The 22,361-nt window shown below is 48.3% G+C and overlaps 1 protein-coding gene across 1 annotated transcript in view; it reads right to left on the bottom strand.

Moving 5' to 3' along the window:
• Positions 1–13,691: 13,691 nt before the first annotated feature.
• LOC121281204 (lymphocyte cytosolic protein 2-like) overlaps positions 13,692–22,361 on the bottom strand; it is a 153,894-nt gene continuing 145,224 nt past the window's right edge. The window contains exons 19-21 of the mRNA XM_041193978.1: positions 21,274–21,348; positions 15,526–15,681; positions 13,692–14,251 (exon numbers count right to left, since the gene is read on the bottom strand). Of these exons, the coding sequence (XP_041049912.1) occupies positions 14,126–14,251; positions 15,526–15,681; positions 21,274–21,348 (357 nt within the window). The 3' untranslated portion in view covers positions 13,692–14,125. The remainder of the gene's footprint in view (positions 14,252–15,525; positions 15,682–21,273; positions 21,349–22,361) is intronic.

Raw genomic sequence — 22,361 nt, 5'->3', positions numbered from 1 at the left:
ATCTAGTGTACACCCCCATACTGTGAATCATCTTGTGTCCTCCGCACACTGTGAATCATCTAGTGTCTTCCCCCAAACTTTGCATATCTAGCGACCTCACCCACACTGCGAATCAACTAGTATCCTCGCCCACACTGTGAATCATCTAGCGTCCTCCCCCACACTGTGAATCTTCTAGTGTCCTCCCCACACTGTGAATCAACTAGTGTCCCCCCCACACGGTGCATCATCTAGTGTCCTCTCCACACTGTGAATCATCTAGTCTCCTCCCCACACTTTGAATCATCGATTGAGTCCTCCCACACTGTGAATCATCTAGTGTCCTCCCCCACACTGTGCACCATCTAGTGTCCACCCCCACACTGTGAATCATCTAGTGTCCACCCCCACACTGTGAATCATCTTGTGTCCACCCCCACACTGTGAATCATCTTGTGTCCTCCACCACACTGTGAATCATCTAGTGTCCTCCCCCACACTGTGCACCATCTAGTGTCCACCCCCACATTGTGAATCATCTAGTGTCCACCCCCACACTGTGAATCATCTTGTGTCCTCCCCACACTGTCAAACATCTAGTGTCCTGCCCCACACTGTGAATCATCTAGTGTCCACCCCACACTGTGAATCATCTAGTGTCCTCCCCCGCACTCTGAGTCATCTAGTGTCCTCCCCCACACTGTGAATCAACTCGTGTCCTCGCCCACACTGTGAATCATCTAGCGTCCTACCCACACTGTGAATCATCTAGTGTCCACCCCACACTGTGCATCATCTAATGTCCACCCCCACACTGTGAATCAGCTCGTGTCTTCCCCACACTGTGTATCATCTAGTGTCCTCCCCCACAGTATGAATCATCTAGTGCCCGCCCCCAAACTGTGAATCATCTAGTTTCCCCCCCACACTGTGAATCATCTAGTGTCATCCCCACACTGTGCATCATCTAGTGACCTCACACTCACAGTGAATCATCCTGTGTCCTCCCCACACTGTGAATCATCTAGTGTCCTCCCCCATACTGTGCATCATCTAGCGTCCTCCCGCACACAGTGAATCATCTAGTGTCCTCCCCCACACTGTGAATCATCTAGTGTTCTCCCCACACTGTGAATCATCTAGTGTCCTCCCCCAAACTTTGCATATCTAGCGTCCTCACCCACACTGCGAATCAACTAGTATCCTCGCCCACACTGTGAATCATCTAGCGTCCTGCCCCACACTGTGAATCATCTAGTGTCCTCCCCACACTGTGAATCAACTAGTGTCCACCCCACACTGTGCATCATCTAGTGTCCACCCCACACTGTGAATCATTTAGTGTCCTCCCCAACACTATGAATCATCTGATGTCCTCCCCCACACTGTGAATCATCTAGTATCCTCCCGCACACTGTGAATCATCTATTATCCTCCCCACACTGCGCATCATCTAGTCTCAGCCCCACACTGTGAATCATCTCGTTTCCTCCCCCACACTTTGAATCATCTAGTGTCCTCCCCACTCTGTGTATCATCTAGTGTCCTCCCCACACTGTGCATCATCTAGTATCCTTCCCCACACTGTGAATCATCTAGTGTCCTCCGTCACACTCTGAATCATCTTGTGTCCACCCCACATTGTGAATGATCGAGTAACCTCCCCCACCCTATGAATCATCTAGTGTCCTCCCCATACTGTGAATCATCTGGTGTCCTTCACCACACTGTGATTCATCTAGTGTCCTCCCGCACACTGTGCATCATCTAGTCTCCTACCCACACTGTGGATCATCTAGTCTCCTACCCACACTGAATCATCTATTGTCCTCCCCTACGCTGTGAATCATCTAGTGTCCTCCCCAATACTATGAATCATCTAATGTCCTCCCCCACACTGTGAATCATCTAGTGTCCTCCCGCACACTGTGAATCATCAGTATCCTCCCCACCCTGTGCATCATCTCGTGTCCGCCCCACACTTTGAATCATCTAGTGTCCTCCCCCACACTGTGGATCATCTAGCGTCCTCCCCCACACTGTGCATCATCTAGTGTCCACCCCCACACTGTGAATCATCTAGTGTCCTCTCAACACTGTTCATCATCTAGTGTCCACCCCCACACTGTGAATCATCTAGTGTCCTCCCCCACACTGTGAATCATCTAGTGTCCTCCCCACACTGTGAATCATCTAGTGTCCTCCAACACACTGTGAATCATCTAGTGTCCTCCCCGGCACTCTGAATCATCTAGTGTCCTCCCTCACACTGTGAATCGTCTAGTGTCCTCCCCACATTGTGAATCATCTATTTTCATCCCACACTGTGATTCATCTAGTGTCCTCACACACATAGTGAATCATCTACTGTCCTCCCCACACTGTGAATCATCTAGTGTCCTCCCCTATACTGTGCATCATCTAGCGTCCTCACCCACACTCTGAATCATCTAGTGTCCTCCCCACACTGTGCATCATCTAGTGTCCTCCCCTCACTGAATCATCTAGTGTCCTCCCCTACACTCTGAATCATCTAGTGTCCTCCCCAACACTATGAATCATCTTGTGTCCTCCCCCACACTGTGAATCATCTAGTATCCTCCTGCACACTGTGAATCATCTAGTGTCCTCTCCCACACTATGCATCATCTAGTGTCCTCCCCCACACTGTGAATCATCTAGTGTCCTCCCCACACTGTGCATCATCTAGTATCCTTCCCCACTCTGTGAATCATCTAGTGTCCACCCCCACAGTGTGAATCATCTTGTGTCCACCCCACATTGTGAATGATCGAGTAACCTCCCCCACCCTATGAATCATCTAGTGTCCTCCCCACACTGTGAATCATCTGGTGTCCGTCCCCACACTGTGCCTCCTCCTCCTCTCGTGCACTATAAATACCCAATTGCTCCCTTCCCTCCCCCACAGATTGTATCGCCCAGTGCCCCTCCCCCACACTGTGAATCACCCAGTGACCCCACCCCTGCCCTACATTGTGAATTATCCAGTGGCCTCTCCTTCTCCTTACATTGTAAATCACCGATTGCCCCTCCCTGACACTTTGAATCACCCAATGACCCCCTCCCCTCATTGGATGTCAATCAGTGTTTGCACCCCTATCCCACAATGTGAATCACCCAGTGGCCATCTCCACTCTTTTTCACTGCGAATCACCCACTGCCCAGCCCCCACACGGTGCATCATCTAGTGTCCACCCCCAAACTGTGATTCATCTAGCATCCTCCCCCACATTGTGAATCATCTAGTGTCCTCACCACACTGTGAATCATCTAGTGTCCTCACCACACTGTGAATCATCTAGTGTCCTCCCCACAGTGTGAATCATCTAGTGTCCTCCTCACAGTGTGAATCATCTAGTGTCCTCCCCACACTGTGCATCATCTACTCTCCTCACCCACACTGTGAATCATCAAGTCTCCTCCCCCATACTGTGAATCATTTAGTGTCCTCCCCCACACTGGGCATCATCTAGTGTCCGCCCCACACTGTGAATCATCTAGAATCCTCCGCACACTGTGAATCATCTAGTATCCTCCCCACACTGTGAATCATCTAGTTTCCTCGCCACACTGTGAATCATCTAGTATCCTCCCCACACTGTGAATCATCTAGTTTCCTCGCCACACTGTGAATCATCTAGTGTCCTCCCTCATACTGTGCATCATCTAGTGTCCTCCCCCATACTGTGCATCATCTAGTGTCCTCCCCCACACTGTGAATCATCTAGTGTCCTCCCCAACACTGTGCATCATCTAGGGTCCTCCCCCACACTGTGCATCATCTTGTGTCCTCCCCTACACTGTGGTTCATCTAGCGTCCTCCCCACACTGTGCGTCATCTAATCTCCTCCCCCACACTGTGAATTATCTCGTCTCCTCCCCCACACTGTGAATCATTTAGTGTCCTCCCCCACACTGTGCATCATCTAGTGTCCTCCCCACACTGTGAATCATCTAGAATCCTCCCCACTCTGTGAATCATCTAGTATCCTCCCCATACTGTGAATCATCTAGTTTCCTCCCCACACTGAGAATCATCTAGTGTCCTCCCCACACTGTGCATCATCTAGTGTCCTCCCCACACTGTGAATCATCTAGTGTCCTCCCCCACACTGTGCATCATCTAGTGTCCTCCCCACACTGTGAATCATCGAGTGTCCTCCCCACACTGTGCATCATCTCTTATCCTCCCCCACACTGTGAATCATCTAGTGTCCTCCCCTGCACTGTAATTCATCTAGCGTCCTCCCCACACTTTGAATCATCTTGCATACTCCCCACACTGTGCATCATCTAGTGTCCTCCCCACACTCTTAATCATCTAGTGTCCTCCCCAACATTTTGAATCATCGAGTGTCCTCCCCTGCACTGTAATTCATCTAGCGTCCTCCCCACACTTTGAATCATCTTGCATACTCCCCACACTGTGCATCATCTAGTGTCCTCCCCACACTCTTAATCATCTAGTGTCCTCCCCAACATTTTGAATCATCGAGTGTCCTCCCCACACTGTGCATCATCTAGTGTCCTCCCCCAAACTGTGAATCATCTAGTGTCCTCCCCCACACTGTGAATCATCTAGTGACCTCCCCCACACTGTGAATCATTTAGTGTCCTCCCCCACACTGTGAATCATCTAGTGTCCTCCCCCTCACTGTGAATCATCTAGTGTTCTCCCCCACATTGTGCATCATCTAGTGTCCTTCCCCACACTGTGCATCATCTAGTGTCCTCCCCCACACTGTGAATCATCTAGTGTCCTCACCACACTGTGAATCATCTAGTGTCCTCACCACACTGTGAATCATCTAGTGTCCTCCCCACAGTGTGAATCATCTAGTGTCCTCCTCACACTGTGAATCATCAATTGTCCTCCCCCACACTGTGAATCATCTAGTATCCTCCCCCACACAGTGAGTCATCTAGCATCCTCCCCACACTGTGCATCATCTACTCTCCTCACCCACACTGTGAATCATCTAGTCTCCTCCCCCATACTGTGAATCATTTAGTGTCCTCCCCCACACTGTGCATCATCTAGTGTCCTCCCCACACTGTGAATCATCTAGAATCCTCCCCACACTGTGAATCATCTAGTATCCTCCCCACACTGTGAATCATCTAGTTTCCTCGCCACACTGTGAATCATCTAGTGTCCTCCCTCACACTGTGCATCATCTAGTGTCCTCCCCCATACTGTGCATCATCTAGTGTCCTCCCCCACACTGTGAATCATCTAGTGTCCTCCCCAACACTGTGCATCATCTAGGGTCCTCCCCCACACTGTGCATCATCTTGTGCCCTCCCCTACACTGTGATTCATCTAGCGTCCTCCCCACACTGTGCGTCATCTAGTCTCCTCCCCCACACTGTGAATTATCTAGTCTCCTCCCCCACACTGTGAATCATTTAGTGTCCTCCCCCACACTGTGCATCATCTAGTATCCTCCCCACACTGAGAATCATCTAGTGTCCACCCCACACTGTGCATCATCTAGTGTCCTCCCCACACTGTGAATCATCGAGTGTCCTCCCCACACTGTGCATCATCTCTTATCCTCCCCCACACTGTGAATCATCTAGTGTCCTCCCCTGCACTGTAATCATCTAGCGTCCTCCCCACACGTTGAATCATCTTGCATACTCCCCACACTGTGCATCATCTAGTGTCCTCCCCACACTCTGAATCATCTAGTGTCCTCCCCAACATTTTGAATCATCGAGTGTCCTCCCCCACACTGTGCATCATCTAGTGTCCTCCCCCAAACTGTGAATCATCTAGTGTCCTCCCCCACACTGTGAATCATCTAGTATCCTCCCCCAAACTCTGCATCCTCTAGTGTCCTCCCCCACACTGTGCATCATTTAGTGTCCTCCCCCACACTGTGAATCATCTAGTGTCCTCCCCCACACTGAGAATCTTCTAGTGTCCTCCCCACACTGTGAATCATCTAGTTTCCTCCCCAAACTCTGCATCATCTAGTGTCCTCCCCCTCACTGTGAATCATCTAGTGTTCTCCCCCACATTGTGCATCATCTAGTGTCCTTCCCCACACTGTGAATCATTTAGTGTCCTCCCCCACACTGTGCATCATCTAGTGTCCTCCCCACACTGTGAATCATCTAGAATCCTCCCCACTCTGTGCATCATCTAGTATCCTCCCCACACTGTGAATCATTTAGTTTCCTCCCCACACTGAGAATCATCTAGTGTCCTCCCCACACTGTGCATCATCTAGTGTCCTCCCCACACTGTGAATCATCGAGTGTCCTCCCCACACTGTGCATCATCTCTTATCCTCTTCCACACTGTGAATCATCTAGTGTCCTCCCCTGCACTGTAATTCATCTAGCGTCCTCCCCACACTTTGAATCATCTTGCATACTCCCCACACTTTGCATCATCTAGTGTCCTCCCCACACTCTGAATCATCTAGTGTCCTCCCCAACATTTTGAATCATCGAGTGTCCTCCCCACACTGTGCATCATCTAGTGTCCTCCCCCACACTGTGAATCATCTAGTATCCTCCCCCAAACTCTGCATCCTCTAGTGTCCTCCCCACACTGTGCATCATTTAGTGTCTTCCCCCACACTGTGAATCATCTAGTGTCCTCCCCCACACTGTGAATCTTCTAGTGTCCTCCCCACACTGTGAATCATCTAGTTTCCTCCCCAAACTCTGCATCATCTAGTGTCCTCCCCCTCACTGTGAATCATCTAGTGTTCTCCCCCACATTGTGCATCATCTAGTGTCCTTCCCTACACTGTGCATCATCTAGTGTCCTCCCCCACACTGTGAATCATCTAGTATCCTCCCCCACACTGTGCATCATCTTGTGTCCTCCCCACACTGTGAATCTTCTAGTGTCCTCCCCCACACTGTGCATCATCTAGTGTCCTCCCCACACTGTGTATCATCTAGTGTCCTCCCCCACACTGTGAATGATCTAGCATCATCCCCCACACTGTGCATCATTTAGTGTCCTCCTCCACACTGTGAATCATCTAGTGTCCTCCCCCACAGTGTGAATCATCTGGTTTCCTCCCCAAACTGTGCATCATCTAGTGTCCTCCCCCACACTGTGAATCTTCTAGTGTCCTCCCCACACTGTGAATCATCTAGTGTCCTCCCCACACTGTGAATCATTTAGTATCCTCCCCCACACTGTGCATCATCTAGTGTCCTCCCCACACTGTGAATCATTTAGTATCCTCCCCCACAGTGTGCATCATCTAGCGTCCTCCCCACACTGTGAATCTTTTAGTAACCTCCCCCGCACTCTGAATCATCTAGTGTCCTCACCTACAATGCGAATCATCTGGTGTCCTCCTCCACACTGTGAATCATCTAGAGTCATCCCCCACACTGTGAATCATCTAACGTCATCCCCCACACTGTGAATCATCTAGTGTCCTCCCCACACTGTGAATCATCTAGTGTTCTCCCCCACTCTGTGAATCATCTAGCGTCCTCCCCCACATTGTGCATCATCTAGTGTCCTCCCCACACTGTGAATCATCAAGCGTCCTCCCCACACTGTGAATCATCTAGTTTCCTCGCCACACTGTGAATCATCTAGTATCCTCCCCACACTGTGAATCATCTAGTTTCCTCGCCACACTGTGAATCATCTAGTGTCCTCCCTCATACTGTGCATCATCTAGTGTCCTCCCCCAAACTGTGAATCATCTAGTGTCCTCCCCCACACTGTGAATCATCTAGTGTCCTCCCCCACAATGTGAATCATTTAGTATCCTCCCCACACTTTGAATCAGGCAGTGTCACCTCCCCATCATCGCAAATTAACTAGTGGCCCCATCCCTCCCCCACGCTGTTAATCACCCAGTGACCTCATCGCACACTGTTCACCAGGCAGTGCCCCTTCCCCTCACTGCAAATCACCCAGCGGCTCCATCCCACCCCCATGCTGTGCATCACTCAGTGTCCCCTTTCCCAAACTGTAAATCACTCAATGTCCCCCACACCGTGAATCACACAGTGCATCTTCCTTCTCCCACACACTGTGAATCACCCAGTGCCCCTTCCCTCTCCCCCGCGCTATGAATCACCCAGTGCCCCTTCCCTCTCCCCCTCGCTGTGAATCACCCAGTGCCCCTTCCCTCTCCCCCTCACTGTGAATCACCCAGTGCCCCTTCCCTCTCCCCCTCGTTGTGAATCACCCAGTGCCCCTTCCCTCTCCCCCGCACTGTGAATCACCCAGTGCCCCTTCCCTCTCCCGCTCGCTGTGAATCACCCTATGGCCCTTCCCTCTCCCACGCTGTGAATCACCTAGTGCCCCTTCCCTATCCCCCACCCTGTGAATCACCCAGTGTCCCTTCCCTCTCCCCCAATGCTGTGAATCACCCATTGCCCCTTCACTCTCCCCCTCGCTGTGAATCACCCAGTGCCCCTGCCCTCTCTTCCGCACTGTGACTCACCCAGTGTCCCTTCCCTCTCCCCACACTGTGAATCACCCAGTGCCCCTTCCCTCGCCCCCTCGCTGTGAATCACCCAGTGCCCCTTCCCTCTCCTCCACGCTGTGAATCACCCAGTGCCCCTTCCCTCTCCCACATGCTATGAATCTGGCAGTGCCCCTTCCATCTCCCCCACGCTGTGAATCACACAGTGCCCCTTCCCTCTCCTCCATGCTGTGAATCACCCATTGTCCCTTCCCTCTCCACCACGCTGTGAATCACCCAGTGCCCCTTCCATCTCCCCCACGCTGTGTATCACCCAGTGCCCCTTCCCTCTCCCCCACGCTGTGAATCACCCAGAGCATCTTCCCACTCCCCCACGCTGTGAATCACCCAGTGCCCCTTCCCTCTCCCCCGCGCTGTGAATCACCCAGTGTCCCTTCCCTCTCCCCCATGCTGTGAATCACCCAGTGCCCCTTCCCTCACCCCCTCGCTGTGAATCACCCAGTGCCTCTTCCCTCTCCCCCTCGCTGTGAATCACCCAGTGCCCCTTCCCTCGCCCCTGCGCTGTGAATCACCCAGTGCCGCTTCCCTCTGCCCCTCGCTGTCAATCATCCAGTGTCCCCTCCCCTCTTCACATTGTAATTCACCCAGTGCTCCTTCGCCCTCCCCCACGCTGTGAATCACACAGTGCCACCTTCCCCTCCCCACACTGGAAATCTCCCTGTGCCTCCTCCTCCTCTCGTGCACTATAAATACCCAGTTGCTCCCTTCCCTCCCCCACAGAGTGAATCGCCCAGTGCCCCTCCCCCACACTGTGAATCACCCAGTGACCCCACCCCTGCCCTACATTGTGAATTATCCAGTGGCCTCTCCTTCTCTTTACATTGTAAATCACCGATTGCCCCTCCCTGACACTTTGAATCACCCAATGACGCCTCCCCCTCACTGGAAGTCAATCAGTGTTTGCACCCCTATCCCACTATGTGAATCACCCAGTGGCCATCTCCACCTCTTCTACAGTGCGAATCACCCACTGCCCAGCCCCCACACGGTGCATCATCTAGTGTCCTCCCCCAAACTGTGAATCATCTAGCGTCCTCCCCCACACTGTGAATCATCTAGTGTCCTCACCACACTGTGAATCATCTAGTGTCCTTCCCACACTGTGAATCATCTGGTGTCCTCCCCACAGTGTGAATCATCTAGCATCCTCCCCACACTGTGCATCATCTAGTCTCCTCCCCCACACTGTGAATCATCTAGTCTCCTCCCCCATACTGTGAATCATTTAGTGTCCTCCCCCACACTGTGCATCATCTAGTGTCCTCCCCACACTGTGAATAAAACATAGAATTAATTCAAAAACTGTGGTGCCCAGTGCCCCTCCCAAAAGTATGAATCATTTAGTTTCCTCGAGCATTGACCAATTCCCAAGTCGACATACAATTTAAATCAACTCAGTGTCCAACCCCACGACAGTGCTTCAGAAAGGTCTCCCCCACACTGTGAATACTGTAGTGTCCTACTTCACAATGTGATATGCCAGTGCCCCAGACCCAACAGTATGATGATTTAGTGTCCTCGTAAGACTGTTACCATCTAGTGTTCCCCCAGGCGTGAATGCATTCAGCTCCTGCACACTGTGAATCTTAGTGCAAGTCCTCAGACTGTGAATCACCCAGTGTTCACATACTTCCCCCAATTGGGCTTCAGCCAGTGAGCGTGAAAGTGCACTGTTCAATGCTATCCAGAGCCCCCTAGCAGACAAACTGTAGAATCCCAAGCAGCAAAAGAATGGCATCTGCAAACATAATGAGTGCCCCTGTAATTAAACACAATGTGAAAACCCATGTGTTTCCTCTGCCATCATGCGTGAAACACCTCAGAGAACCTTCCGACAGAATCCGTAGCTGTAAATCAAAGGCAGGAATCCATCTCAACAGCTGTGAATCATCAATACTAACATAAATCACTAAAGACAAACTGTAATGCCCCATTATGTAACCTTGACAGTGTGAATCACCAGACTGGTGACCCCCATGCAAACATGTAAAGACAGAATCAGGCAGACTTCCCCCAAGAAAACCTAAATGTAAATCAACTGTGAAAATCCTTCCCCTACACTGCAAATCATCAAGTGCCCCTATGTAACCTCACAGTAAATATATCAGTGCCCCCTTCCTTGCCCCTACACTGTGGAGCAGCACAGTGACCAATCCTTGAATCTGCACTTAAATGAATAGAAGTGAATTTTCCAACTACTAATGGATCACCCAGAAATGCCCATTCAAGGAACTTGGATCAATTGCTCCCCAAGCTTAAATTCCAGACCTGAGCATCACCCAGATGGTAGTAGCAAGTGTGAACCTGCCCTTGGTAGAAACTTCCTGCACAGATTAGAAAAACTGGGATTGATACAACCAATGCAGTTTTGGAATCAGCACCAATTGCCCCAGTGTTCCCAAAAGACTGTGCATTACCCAGTGCCCCCAATGAACATTAACCCAATTGTTAATGACCCAGAGACCCCAAACAAACTTGAAATCAACACAGATTAGCAGGTGGAACCTTACACCACAGTGTGATTCAGTCAGTGCCCATCCAATTGGAATGAGACTGGATCCCAATGTCACCATGAACTTAACCAAATTGCATCAATAGACCCCCAACCAAAATTGAAATCACTCAGGCCCCATATTCCACCAAAAGTGATTTTAGTCATGCCTCTCCCCCTACCAAACCAACAGTTGCTCCATCCTTACACAAAGGTGAATAACCCGTTTGCCTTGGCCTACACTGAGAAAGGAAAAGTTCTTTTCCCTGAGAAAGAGTTAACTGGGCTCTTCACATGTGAATCACAAGGGTTACACTGGAAGACATTGTGAATCACTTAGGAGCCCCTTAACCACACTGTGAAAGCCAAATTGCCCATACTTTTGAATTAACAGTGAAAATCTTTGGCCAACTATGGAACTCACCAAATTGAAATCTTGCCCAATGAGAACCTCATGGAAACTCCACATCTTTGAAACACCCAAGCAGAAACTTTACAGTTAAGAACCTAGTACATCATTGCTACACAAGAAGAATCACAAGTGTTGCCAGCTTATGGAGTAGTGAATCACATACTTCATTGCCCATCACTTTGACACCCAGTTACTTCATTGCCCCACAGATTCTGAAAGACACCAAATGTTGTCTTGGTCTATAGGGCAGCAGGAATGCAATAAACTCTAGTTTATTATATTTTGCAGAATTATTTTGTATACAACAATGATCTGGTGGGACTGATATGTTTATGTCACAGATCGACCTTGTGTAATGTCGTAAACATCATCAAAAAGCAGCTACTGATTATTACAACACCACAGGAGAAAGGCTGACGATTGTATTCACAAGTTAAAAAAAAACCCACAAATTTTGATGCTTGATATGTTGAAATGTTAACTATTGTGACAGAATTCATCAAATGTAATATAACACCTATTTATAATCCTTATTCCAGGCAGACTCCTCAGTTTGGCTCTCGGTCATCCTGTGACATTATGGAGACATGATACCTGAAGCAATACCCCACTGGCGCATTCAGCCTTTCAAAGAAAAAACTCTTAGCAGGCACTTCATTAAGGTAAACTTTATGGTACAAAGTCTAAATCAGATATGATGTATTACTCGTCAAAACGATAAATAAAGTTTGTTGTTGGGATGCTGACGAGGCTCCATTCATTGTCCAACCCAAGTGTCTCTGTTTTATTAAGTGAGATCTGCACAGTTGATCTTTTTACAGTGTTAGGACAGGGCAATTATGAGGGATAAGCATTCAGCGAGATAAATGCCATCTTATTCTACACACATTAACAGCATTATTGGATATTAAAGAGCCAGTATTGCAAAGTAATGTGTATAAGCAGCGATACACCAGTCCTGGGGATGGGGGTAGGTGGATGTACCATTCAGTACCCACTGTTCAATGCACTGGACACTGTCAGGCTCCCAGAAGATTGACACAATCACTGAAATCCTCACTAATATTCTTATAGCTCAGAGTTGAAGCATTTGGCTCGCAATTGATATTCTCTTTTTGTGTTTTACAGGTGAATTGTTCCATTTAAATTTTGCTGTCATGCATTAGCCCTCAGCTAACATCTTATCTATCAGGATGCTCCAGGATTAAGTAGTACAGTTTGGACATGTGTCAGCAAATTCACAGGACACCCCAGCAAGCAAAGATTTGCTGGAAAATTCCAGCCCCAGCCTAAACGCCAGCTCAGATTATCCCCTGCTACCAGATGCAAGAATGAGAGAGAGTTATAATGTCTCACAGAAAGGGGAGCATTAGATCAATCTCAGAAAGAAATATTCCTCAAATAGTTCTATGCTCAGCTGATTTTGCTCCTTTCAAACTGACCTCCCTTTCTCTTTCTACTTGAGAAAGGCATTCGCCAGGAATTGAAGCTCAATTAACTGACTGGTTAATGTCAAATTAACAATCTCGGTCCACTTTTTTAAACCCTTGGTTTTTCTCAAAGGGGCAGAGTGTTGGAGTTGGGGGGGGGGGTCATCGTGTCAGGGGTGGGGGGTGGTGTGTCGGGGACAGGGGGTGGTGACTTGTGGGAGGTGGTGTGCTGGGGATTGGCATTGGCATGCTCAGAGGGACAGAAAGTTGGGGGGATCGTGTTTTGGGAGGGGTCAGTGTGACAGGGGACAGTGTGTCGGGGGACAGTGTGTCAGGGATGATGTGTCAAGGGACGATGTGTCGGGGGGAGTACAGTGTGTCAGAGGGGACAGTGTGTTGGGTGGGACGGCGTGTCAGGTGGGGAGTGTGTCAGGGGACAGTGTGTCAAGTGGGATGGCGTGTTGGAGGACAGTGGGTTGGGTGGGACAGCGAGTTGGGGGGACGACGTGTCAGGGGTCAGTGTGTTAGGGGATGGTGTGTCCGGGGACGGTGTGTCGGGTCAGACAGTGTGTTGGGTCAGATGGCATGTTGGGGGGGATGATGCGACTGGGGGACGGCGTATCAGGGGGACAACATGTTGGGGGGGGGGCAGCGTGTCGGGGGAGACGGTGTGTCGGGGGGACGGCGCGACGGGGGGAGGGGGGGGACGGCACAAAGGGGGGGACGGCGCGATGGGGGGACGGCGTGATGGGGGGGATGACATGTCGGGGGGGACGGTGCGCCAGGGAGACAGCGTGACGGGGGGGACGGCGTGTCTGGGGGGGACGGCGTGTCGGGGGGACGGCGTGTCGGGGGGACGGCGTGTCGGGGGGGACGGCGTGTCGGGGGGGACGGCGTGTCGGGGGGGACGGCGTGTCGGGGAGATAGTGTGACAGGAGGGACAGCGTGTCGAGGAGACGGTGTGACGGGGAGACGGCGTGCTGGGGGGACGGTGTGTCGGGAGGGGTCGGGAGGATGGCGTGACAGATGGGATGGTGTATCAGGGGCAGACAGTTTGTTTGGGGGCAATAGCTCCTTGTAAGGAGTGGCTACTGCCCCATTAATATTGTGCCACACAGCTGCTGGAAAAGTAATAAGAAAAGTTATGCAACATTTTGCCCATATTACAGTATACAGAGAACACAGGGTTGTGGGGGGGGGGGTGAATCCAAATGTGAGACAACACATATTTTTCTTTCCCAGTGAAGGATCTGACAGTTTCCCACAGGCTGCACTCCAAGTGCCTGTAATTCAGTGAGTCGCAGTGTTTTTATTGTCCTGCTGGATATGTCAGCACACACTGATTCCGGTGCACTCCGCTCCGATCTTTTCCGTCAATCAGCAGAAGCGGTGCCTGTTTGTGATACTCAATAATCTCTGTCACTGACCCGAAGTTCTGTGGAAAGAAACAAAAGGTTTGACTGTCAAATCCATGGTGTAAACGGAAAAGATTGTGAACTGGATTGGGTTCAAGCCACCTTGTGCTTTACTCTTCAAACTAACAGATCACTGATCCTTCCGGACTGAATATTGAATTCAACAACTTTAGATTTTGAACTCCCTCCTCCATCCCCACCCCCTTTCCGTTTCTTCCCCCTTCCATTTGTTTTTTCCAATAACCTATATAGATTTTTCTTTTCCCACCTATTTCCATTATTTTTAAATCTATACCTTTTATGCCCTGTTAGTCTTATTCCACCCCACCCCGACTAGAACTGTACCTTGTGTGTCCTGCCATCCATTCCTAATTAGCACATTCATTTAGATAATATCACCACCTTCAACAACTCTTTGTTCCTTTGTCTGTGACATCTTTTGATTATCTGCTCCTTTCACTGCTTGCTTGTCCCTACAACCACACCACCACCCCCCACGCCCCCCCCACCTTAAACCAGCTTATATTTCACCCCTCTCCTAATATTCACTCAGTTCTGTTGAAGGGTCATGAGGACGCGAAATGTCAACTCTTTTCTTCTCCGCTGATGCTGCCAGACCTGGTGAGTTTTTCCAGGTAATTCTGTTTTTGTTTTGGATTTCCAGCATCCATTTTTTGTTTTTATCACTGGTTAGGACTCAGTTGGGGAGTATTGTGTCCAGTTCTGGGCCACACTTAAGGAAGGATGTCAACAACTTGGAGAAGTATTGGAGGAGCCTCAGGACCGGAGGAACTTCAGAAGCTGGGATCAATCTCCTTAGAGCAGAGAAGATTTCGGAGAAGATTGATTGGAGGTGTTCAAAACCATGAGTGTTTTTGTTACCGTTTTTAGGAGGAAACTATTTGAATCTTGTTGAAAATAGAAACATGCTGACAGTTCTCATCTTGCACTCATCAGGACAAATGCAAGAATTCCAAATTTCAAATGATCATAACAATTTATATGATAGGAGAAAAGGGTGCTGATTGGTTGGTAATTTGACTCTGGTTGGCCGAGGCATTGCCATGGGGAAACTATTTCCAGTGACAGAAGGGTCAGTAACCAGGAGACACAGACTAAAGCTGGGGAAATGAGGATAACTTCTTACTCACCGAGTTCTGATCAATTGGAATGAGTGGCTTGAAATGTTGATGAGGAAATGACTTTCAAAAGGGAATTAACAAAAAATGAAATTCATGAAAATAAATCAAATTTCTGAATGAAGCATTAAGAAAAGAGAAACCATTAAACTTACTTCCTTTCCTCTCAGTCCTGTTCCCAACAAGTACACATCGGTCTCCTCCTGATAACGGATCTGAATATTGTATACTTTATATCCGTACAGCACCATTAGGACGTAAGGTTGCTGAATGCTTCTCCTTGAGCTGTCTCTCACTAAGAAAGTACCGTCCTGAAAAACAGAGTGTGAACAGCTTGTTAATCACTCTATAATACTGCAAAAAGGAGCAAGCACCAAGTATTCAGGGAGGTTGTGCTGCTTTGTGCAACGTTTGAAGTGCTAACCAGCGAACCTCACTGCGAGTCACTGTACGAACGTAATGCAGCCTTTTCCTTTCGATTTCATAGGTCTTAGGCTCCTCAATATTGGGCTATTTGGGCGAGGAACAAAAAAAGGAAGGGGAAGAGGAAGGGGAAGGATCAGGGGAAAGAGCAGAGGAAGAGAAAGTGGTGGGGCAAGAGGAAGGGGAAGAGAAAGAGAAAGAGAAAAGGGGAGGGGAAAAGAAAGGGAAAGAGGAGACAGGGAGATAGAAGATAAAAGATAGATAGAGGACTAAAGAGAAGAGATGAAAAGAGCTAGTGAGAGAGCAAAAGGCAAATAGAAAGGCCAGGAGAGAGAGAGAGACAGGGAGAGGTAGAGATAGAGAGAAAGAGAGAGAGACAGAGGGAGACCAACACAGAGGGAGACCGACACAGAGAAGGACAGAAACAGAGGGAAACAAAGATAGAGATGGAGGGAGGCAGAGAGAGAGAGAGGGGACAGAAATAGACATAAAGTCAGACAGAGAGATAGATGGGGATAGAAAGAGAGATGGGGGAGAGAGCGACAGAGAGAGAGAGAGAGAGATGGAGAGAGAGAGGGACAGAGACAGAGTGTAATGACTTGATGGACCAGACAGGTTTCAACAAGAATCAGATAAACTTTATTACAGAGAGCTTTTCAGGTGCTACATTCTTCATCAGGACTCTTGTCAGGAAGCCCCACCCCTGGATTGCCCACATTTAGGGCTCATTGGCCAGAGTCTCCCAGAACATCACATGATCCCTGATAGACAGCAGGAGAGGCTACACCTTCAGTTACTACATTTCCTCTCCTAGTTTTTTACAAATTCTATTTACAAGGATACATTTGAATGTCCAATAACAACATGTATACAACTTCTGGTGATTAAAGATCAAGTCTCTGAGATCCTCTCCCTATACGGCTAGAGCGGTGTTGCTCCACCGCTTCAGGTTCCTCAACAGGATCGACAGGATCTGGAACTGCAGCATCAGATAAATCAGTAGAAAGTGGCAGTTCAGGTTTTGGCAACTCTACAGAGGCATCGGGCATGTCTATTCTAGGTCAATCTATCAGCTCAGGAATTGACGGTTCAACATTAATCACAGGCAGAATAGCTAGTTGTTGGAATGTCTCTCTAGAACGAATATGATCTTCCACTTGTACTTGGAAAGATAATGGACCAATCTCTGAGACAATGGTTCCAGGAGCCCAACAAGGTCTGCTTCTGAAATTTTGCCTGAATACTGTATCACATACACTGAATGTGCGAGCTTTGCTGTGTATATCATGGTTCGTCCAATTTCTAATTTGCCTCACACATACAAGCAATGAATCCAAGAAATTCAGTAATTACACAACCTCTTGTCGAACAGGAGCATGTACAATGCTATTTGGTAATGGGAGACGACTGAGTGCATCCGTATTTGCAATGTGTAAGCCAGGATGGTACATAAAAGTAGTCGTACGCAGATAATATCAGAGCACAATGTTGTATTCTTACTGATGCTATTGGTGGAATGGCCTTATCCTCAGTGAGTAAACCCATTAATGGTTTATGGTCCGATACAATGGTGAAATGTTGTCCATGCAGGAACTGGTGGAATTCCTTCACTCTGAATATCACCAATAAACCTTCCTTTTCTAGCTGGGAGTAACCCTTCTTGGCTGTGGAGAGGGTTCTTGAGATGTGGCCAATGGGCTTTTCTGATCCATTTTCCATTCTATTTGAGGCTTCACATGTTAATACCAACTCTTTCGATGGGTCGTAGTGTACCAATAAACATGATGAATGCAACAGTTTCGGCACTTTCACAAAGGATCCTTCTTGTTGTGAATTCCACGGCCAACCGTGATTCCTTTTTAACAACAAGTGTAACGATGCTAACACAGTTGATAAGTTCGGCAAGAAATGGCTATAGTAGTTGATCATACCCAGGAAGGACTTGAGTTTGGTTACATTGGACGGTGAAGGTGCATCCTTTATTGCCCAATCTTTCTCTTCTACTGGATGCAAACCCATGTGACCCAGTTAAGTAACTTCTGGTTCTTGAAATGTGCATTTTTCCTTCTTTAACCATATACTGGCTTCCATGAACCTTCTTAGCACCTCCTCCAGGTTGGCCAAGTATTTGGTCTCAGTTGACCCTGTGATCAAAACATCATCTAGATATACTACCACTCGGGGGAATCCTTGCAAAAGACTCTCCATTGTGCTCTGGAAGATAGTGCATGCAGACGAGACTCCAAAGGATAGGCAAGTGTACTGATAAAGACCCTTGTGTGTGTTAATAGTCATGTATTCTTTCAAAGTGCTATTCAATTCTAATTGTTGGTAGGCATGACTCATATCCAATTTTGTATAGGAGTTGCCTCCATCCAGCTTTGCATATAAGTTGTCTATCCTTGGAATAGGGCACTTGTCTAGTTTTGCTGCCTTATTTCCGTTCAATTTATAGTTCCCACAAATGTGTATGGTTTGGACTGACTTCATACTGGAACTATGGGTGCTGCCCATTCCAAGAATTGGACAGGTTGGATGATGCCCAGTTTCTAACCGGCGCAGTTCTGCATCCACCTTCTCCTTCATCGCATAAGACACAGGTCTGGCCTTAATGAAACATGATGTTGCCTGAGAATGCACATATATCTTGGCCTGCAGGCCTTTTAATTTCCCTAATTCATCCCGAAATACTATGTCGTATTTCCTTAGCTGTTCAGGAACTCCTTCTGTTTTCAGGTGAAATATCTCAGACCAGTCAAGCTTCATTTTCTGTAACCAGTCTCAGCCCAGAAGACTGGATCCTTCTCCTTTCATTATTATCACAGGCAGTTGGGCTGTCTGTTGCCTATAAGACACTGGTACTGTGGCGATGCCCTTTACCTGAATAGATTCTCCAATGTATGTCTTTAATTTAGTGGTTCTCCGCTCCAGGTTTATTGGCTGTCTACCCTTATTAAGGTATTTGGAAGTGTGCTCTCCCACCACTGTTGTTGAGGCACCCGCTTCCAATTCCATTATTAGTGGCTTCTCATTAACTTCGATTGAGACAGTGATAGGTTCGGTTTCTACAGCGGTGACGTTATACAGGGAATAAAGGTCGGTATCAGCAGCTTCAGGTTCTGCTGCATTCTTTAATTCAATCATGCTGGTTTGCTGCTTTACAGTCTGTTTCGATTTTGTCCTGCATTGCCTTACTGCGTGACCTTTCTTATGGCAGTAATGACATTCTGCCTCCTTGAATGTACAGGTGGTCTGTGGTCACCTCCACATCTATAACAACGTAATCATGAAGTCACTGCTGAAGTGTTTCTACTAGACCTTTATATGTTTCTAACATGGACCATTGCCTCTCACTTTCGCACCATGCCCAGCGTTAGGTTCCTACCCCACATGGAGAACGGCGCCGTTATCCATGTGTTGCAAACCCTGCGAGTCTCTCGCAGCACTTTCTATGGCGAGGGAGATTTCTAGGGTGCGCTTAAAGTTGATGTCAACCTCGGCGAGTAAACAGTGTTGAATGGTGTCATCCTTAACTCCATAAACTAATCGGTCCCACAGCAAATCATTGAGTGTTTCCCCGAAGTCGCAGTGTTCTGTCAACTGCATCAGCTTCGCTACGTGGGTTGCGATGGACTCTCCTGGGGCCCTAACTCTGGAACTAAATTTAAAACGCTGCATTATTACTGATGGTTTTGGCAGGAAGTGCATTTTCACGACATCCACTAATTCATTATAGGGCTTAGAATTGGGTGCGCTCGGAGCTGTCAGGTTGCGAATGAGATTGTCTGTTTTACTGCCACATACACTCAGAAGGATGGCTTTCTGCTTTTCCTGCATGGTAATTTTGTTTGCCACAAAATAAAAACCAAGGCGTTCTATGTACTGGCTCCGGTCTTCCATAGTCGCATCATAAGGATCGATTCTGCCGAGAGTGGCATGACTGGTGAGTAGTCTTCCCTTTTTCTTAAGATTCAATGTACTCACAGTAACCATGCGAGGTGCAGCATCGGAGCTATTTTACCCTCGTCGCCAAATGTAATGACTCGACAGAGCGGACAGTTTTCAATAAGAAACAGATAAACTTTATTATAGAGAGTTTTTCAGGTGCTACATGCTCAATCAGGACTCTTGTCAAGATGCACCCCCCTCCCTCGGATTGCCTGCACTTAGGGCTCATTTATCAGAGCATCCCAGAACATCACATGACCCTGATAGACAGCAGGAGAGGCTATACTTTCAGTTACTGCATAGAGAGATAGACAGAGAGAGAGATGAGAGATAGAGATCGAGACAGAGAGGGGGAGAGAGACAGAGAGGGGGTGGAGAGAGATGGAGAGAATGGGACGGAGAGAGTGAGACAGAGAGACCGAGATGGAGAGAGTGAGACAGATAAAGAGACACCGAGAGAGTGGGACAGAGCGAGAGGGACAGAGACAGATAGAGAGATATGGAGAGAGTGAGAGAGAGACAGAGAGAGCTAGAGAGAGACAGAGAGAGAGGGAGAGAGGGAAAGGATCAGAGGGAGGGACAGAGAGAGAAGGGACAGAAGGTGGGACAGGGAGAGAGGGACAGAGAAATAGAGACAGAGAGACAGGGACAGAGAGAGGGGCAGGGAGAGTTAGAGAGAGGGACAGGGAGAGTTAGAGAGAGGCAGAAAGAGGGGCAGTGAGGGAGAGAGAGAGAGAGGGACAGAAGGAGGGACAGAGAGAGGGAAAGAGAGAGGGATAGAGAGAGGGATAGAGAGAGGGATAGAGGGAGACAGAAGGTGGGGCAGGGAGAGTTAGAGACAGAGAGAGGGACAGGGAGAGTTGGAGAGAGGGACAGAGGGAGGGGCAGAGAGTGAGAGAGTGAGAGACAGGGAGGGATAGAGAGAGAGGGACAGAGAGAAACAGAAGGCTGAACAAAGGGAGGGAGATGGAGGGACAGAAAGAAAGTGACAGAGAGCAGGAGAGAGAGAGGGACAGAAAGGGAGAGGGTCAGAGAGGGAGGGACAGAGGGAAGGGGAACTCCATTCTTTTCTCCATCAGAACAACACAGATTATAGAGTGACGTAATGGGAGTACTTAAAATGATGGAAATGTGGGACAGGGTTGATAGAAGCAGACTGTTTCAGTAGCTGAGGAATCAGGAATGAGAGGCCAAACGTTACATGAAGAGATTTCGAGCAGAGGGCAGGAGAAATGTCTTCACACAGAGAGTTGTGAGGATGTAGAATTCAGTTCCAGGATTAATGATTGAGGCAGAAACTGGGTCAACATTCCAGATTAGACTGGGTAGACAGGTGAGGGAAAAGGGTTCTGGGAACAGGGTGGCTAAATGTGATTAGAACTATTTGCTTGCCTGTAGGGAAAACACCAGCACAGACCGGTTGGGCCAAATGGCCTGTTTCTGTGTTATATTGTTTTTGTATTTTTATATGTGACAAAGGCTGATATTAGTGTCAGGGAGGTTGTTATTGAAGAAACAGTCATTCTCAATACCTCATTAATGTTGCGAAGAGCCAATTCAGCTTCCGATCGACCAATATCACCCACATACCATTCCCTGGACAGACCCTGAAACACAAGAACTTGACTGAGAAATGTCCTCGGAACTGAAGCTTTATCAATGGTCAGTCACTCAGAGACAGTCACAATAATCATCACATTACAACAGGAATGTGTTCGAGTGAGAGGGATTTCATTCCAATCTGCAGGGACATTCTGATGCATTGCGTGCCGTTTACCAATGCAAATGGTGCTCTCTGCAGTAACTGGGCAGTAACTACATTCAGTTACAACAGAGCTGAATGCAATTTGTACCCTGCTCTACTTCTGAGGAGGATATTGCCAGTGGCACATAACCACAGGGCACTGGCAGCAATCACTGGGAAACGAAGCCTGCAGAAAACAATGGATTGACTCTCCAAGTTAACACTAATGGTGTTAGCATGCCCTGCTGGGTTGTGAACAAAATAAACAAGGAAGAAGCTGCATTTCTATAGTGCCTTTCATGATCTCAGGCAGTCACAAAGTGCTTCACAGACAATGAAACACTTTTGAAGTGTAGTCACTGTTGCAGTATAGGAAACACAGCAACCAATTTGTGTACATCAGGATCCCACAAACAGCAATGTGATATTTGATCAGATAATCTGTTTCATTGAAGTTGAATGAGGAATAAACATTGGCCAGGATACCCAGGATAACTGCCCCACTTCTTCAATTACAGCCATGGGGTCTTTTACATCCAATTTGGGGAGCAGATTTGGTCTAATGTCTTATCCAAAAGGCCATATATCTGACAATGCAGCACTCCCTCAGTACTGACCTTCTGACAATGCAAGCACTCCCTCAGTACTGACCCTCTGACAATGTAGCATTCCCTCAATACTGACTCTTCGACAGCGCAGTACTTTCTCAGTCCTGACCTCCGACAAGGTAGCACCCCCTCAATACTGACCCCCCAACAATGCAGCACTCCTTTAATACTGACCCTCCAACAATGTAGCACCCCCTCAATACTGACCCTCCAACAATGCAGCACTCCCTCAGTACTGACACTCTGATAGTGCAGAGCTCCCTCAGTA

The sequence above is a fragment of the Carcharodon carcharias genome, chromosome 8 (genome assembly GCF_017639515.1).
Source record: "Carcharodon carcharias isolate sCarCar2 chromosome 8, sCarCar2.pri, whole genome shotgun sequence".
Lineage (NCBI taxonomy): Eukaryota > Metazoa > Chordata > Chondrichthyes > Lamniformes > Lamnidae > Carcharodon > Carcharodon carcharias.
Note: the sequence above shows the minus strand (reverse complement) of the source record. Positions and strands in the feature narration are given on the sequence as shown.